General features: G+C 47.2%; 1 protein-coding gene across 1 annotated transcript in view; it reads left to right on the top strand.

The window, feature by feature from the left end:
* The window catches only part of SARC_10578 (hypothetical protein), a gene marked incomplete at both ends in the record, with an annotated part of 4,311 nt that extends 1,127 nt beyond the window's left edge, over positions 1–3,184 (top strand). Inside the window, 4 exons of the mRNA XM_014295374.1 lie at positions 574–685; positions 955–1,011; positions 1,797–1,901; positions 2,142–3,184. Of these exons, the coding sequence (XP_014150849.1) occupies positions 574–685; positions 955–1,011; positions 1,797–1,901; positions 2,142–3,184 (1,317 nt within the window). The remainder of the gene's footprint in view (positions 1–573; positions 686–954; positions 1,012–1,796; positions 1,902–2,141) is intronic.
* Positions 3,185–3,469: the final 285 nt, after the last annotated feature.

The raw sequence follows: 3,469 nt of genomic DNA, 5'->3' as shown, positions 1-3,469 counted from the left end.
GCAATATAATATATATTTGTATATATATATATTTGTAATATAATATATATTTGTATATATATGTATATATATATATACATATATATGCACGTTCTCTTCAGACGTAATTGATAGAAAATATACATTCACACATAATGTACATTCAGGCGAGCGTATCCCAGTCTTGGGCGAAACATTCTCCTCGGCAGGCTCGTTCAGATATGCCTGCTGACATTTCTGTTGTTAGTAAAGTGCCTTCTCAAACAGTGTCTGTACTGCCTTGGATACAAGCAAGCTGTTACGCCACTTAGCACCTATACTATACTGTTTACTATTAAACATTCTCTACTGAAAGGAGCACGGCGAATGCCGGGCCCCGTTATCTGTTGGTGTCGTCCCAGCTACATTTCCGCAACCGCGAGTCCTCCTTTAAAAACTAAGGATGTTTGGATATGCAGTTTAGATACGTTTATAGCTATATGCATGGACACCTTTGCTTTCCTATCGCAATTGTAGTTACTAGTTACATACATTTATAGATATATGCATGCCATCCTTCGATTTTCATACGAAATTGTTATTTTGCATATACAGCTTTTGGATCTCCCGTCAGACAACGCCAGCCAGTCCACGATAAATCAGTCTTTTGATGGCGAACAGCATCTAGCAAGAGATACTGGGTATAGGAGTCGTCCGCTTTTGCAGGGTAAGGACTTGAGGGGTTTTAATGTAGATCATTACATTTGCATATTACTGTTTGGATTAGTAGTATGTGTGCTAACATATGTAAAACATTACATGTGCATTTAATCTGGTTTGGACTGAGAACGTTGAATAGTATACGTTCACACGTATGTCATTTCCGGCGCACGCGTGAGACACGAACTGGAGGGTGCGTATCATGTACCACTTCCCTTCCAGATCAAACAGCTCATTCTGATCACAGACCGTTGTTCTATTGCACTTTCCACACAGATGGTGCTGGCAGCTACGGGCGCCGATACGGCAGTCCACAGAGTTCGCAAGCATCAGGTTCGCTGGTGCACAAGTGTACTTGCATAGGGCCAGTAGACATGCTGCGTTGTATATGTAGTAGACATGCTGCGTTGTATATGTATTTTAGATCGTTGTAGTACACATCGTATACAAGAGTGCAATTGATTTCTGATGCGCTACCGTTGATGTCTACTAGTTGCAACGGCATTTGAGACTGCTTCTGCTATAGCGTTTAGTGCTACACAGCCGCAGTGTTGGCGCTGAAATTTACAATTGGTATCACACGGCATCGTCGTTTGGTTCAAATGAGACGACAGCCAAATCAGTACGCTTGCCAGTTTGTGCTCTTTGCAGTATAAAATAGCGGACCGATACAAACCCGTTGTCACCACTTCAAACATCTCTGTTGCCATGCTAACACTTTGCAGCGAGGATCGAAAGTTTATCGCTTTCAAGTGTCTGGCAGTTGCGGCTGATTTATGTATCACCAAGCATGCCTAACAAGGTGTCGATTTTTTACAGAAGATATTATCTCTAACCAAGCCTTCTGCCGTTGTTTTCCAAGCACGAAACATACATAACTACAAGTCGTCGACGCGTTCATTCAGCATACGTTTATATTTGTAGTCTCGATTTAGTGGGTGCATTGGTTGTACCTTCAGGTGTTGCTATATTGCATCTGTCGAGCATATATTAATCTGGTTCGTGCTACAGACCCGTCACATACAAGGATATGTCCTACATTCTATTATATCCGTACCAGTGTATTGCATACGCCCAATAAATGTACGCGTACTTAAGCATAACCAACTTACTCACAGGACTGTCCCCGTCGAATAGTCAACTCTACCACGAGCTGAACCAGGTCATGTCTCCGGGAAGTGACAGTGCCGGGAACAACGGATCCCCTCAGAGATACTATGCAGGTACGTAACGTTTAATTGTACCGAAATTTACAGGAATGTATTCAAATAATATGTGGAATGCGGACTAGTCTCTACATAACTCGTTTGTATGGTGGTGCGGAGGCTGTGTGATGGCTGTCAAACTTTACATACCATAACGTAACAAACAGTCCAACAAAGACGCTCGTTGATTCCCTTAATATCAAAGTAGGGCCAGAAATTTCTGTTGCCATCCTTACCCACATGCCTTAACTCGCACAGAAAACTCGGACGGCGTAGGCATCTACGACGACGATGGCACAGACATCGATGCCGATCACGAGAGCTACCGCTACAATCCGCGACACGCCAAGGACTACCCACCATCATACAGCACATACGCGAGTGACCAACGACACCACACACACGCACACGTGCACGCGGAAGCCCGGGCAGCCGAAGAGGACGAAGCGCATGCACGCAGATACGACCAGTCACAGGCACAGGTGGATGAGCAGGTACAGGCACGGATGCGCCGCAGTGCGAGGACTAAGGCGCGGGAGAGCACGTTTGAGCTGGGTGATACCACACATAATAACACACAGCACACAGAGGTGTACCATAACCACAATAGCAACGGCAGTGGGAGCGGCAGCGACCGCTCGTTTGCGTCGGTGCAGTCGCAGAGTGGACAGTTAACCAGGAAAGCGGTGGGATACGGACACGCCTACAGAGGGGCTCAAGCACGGGGACCTGTGGCACCAACACACCCGCAGATTGCGGCACCTAGATCACGCACCTATAATCCCAGAAATACCTACCTGATGGACAATAGGCGGCGGGAGGGAGGGGAGGCGGACTACGCGAATACGATCGAGAATGGAGTCCAGGGCTACTACGGCGACATAAACAATGCCACGGAGGTCGAGCGTGTGGGAGGGGATATGGGGTACCAAAGCTGGCCGGCGCACAACTACACACAGGCTGAGAGGTATCGATCTGAGGGTAATCACCACAGTCACAGACGAGGCAGTGGGCGGGAGGATAGTGGCGACAGCCTCGACCTAGCCAGGGGGACCAACCACCTCGTGGACTACCGTAATCCGAAACATCCGAAAGTACAAGGTATGCCCCTTCAGACACGTGGAAAGGCTGTATTGAATGCTATTGGAATTGTTCTACGAGTTTGTGTGTGTATCTCTCTTACCACCAGTAGAAGGTATGTCGCTTCAAATACGCAGAAGGACGGTATTGAATGTGATGTGGGGTCTGGGGTCGTGCAAATATTGCCACGAGCTAGTGTGCATTCGCGATGCCACCAATAGCCAAATCTGTGGTCTGTGAGAGCCCAATACAGTGATATGTACATCTTCCTTTGAATGTACTGGCATGGATACACAACCGGAGTGTATGTGGTGTCGCTGGTGGCGAGTACTCCGGCGTATCGGGGAGGGATTAGTCGGGTGTATAGCATGTGTGAACATGCCTAGGGCACGTGACTGGGTGTTGTAAATAGGAAGCCAATGCTTGTACAGCATGAGGTCTCCCTCGAGGTCTATCCGATAGTCTACTTGCCTCCCCTCGGGAGCAAGCCATCGCTCTACTCTCAT

Source organism: Sphaeroforma arctica (genome assembly GCF_001186125.1).
Source record: "Sphaeroforma arctica JP610 unplaced genomic scaffold supercont1.1307, whole genome shotgun sequence".
In the NCBI taxonomy this organism is placed as follows: Eukaryota; class Ichthyosporea; order Ichthyophonida; genus Sphaeroforma; species Sphaeroforma arctica.
Note: the sequence above shows the minus strand (reverse complement) of the source record. Positions and strands in the feature narration are given on the sequence as shown.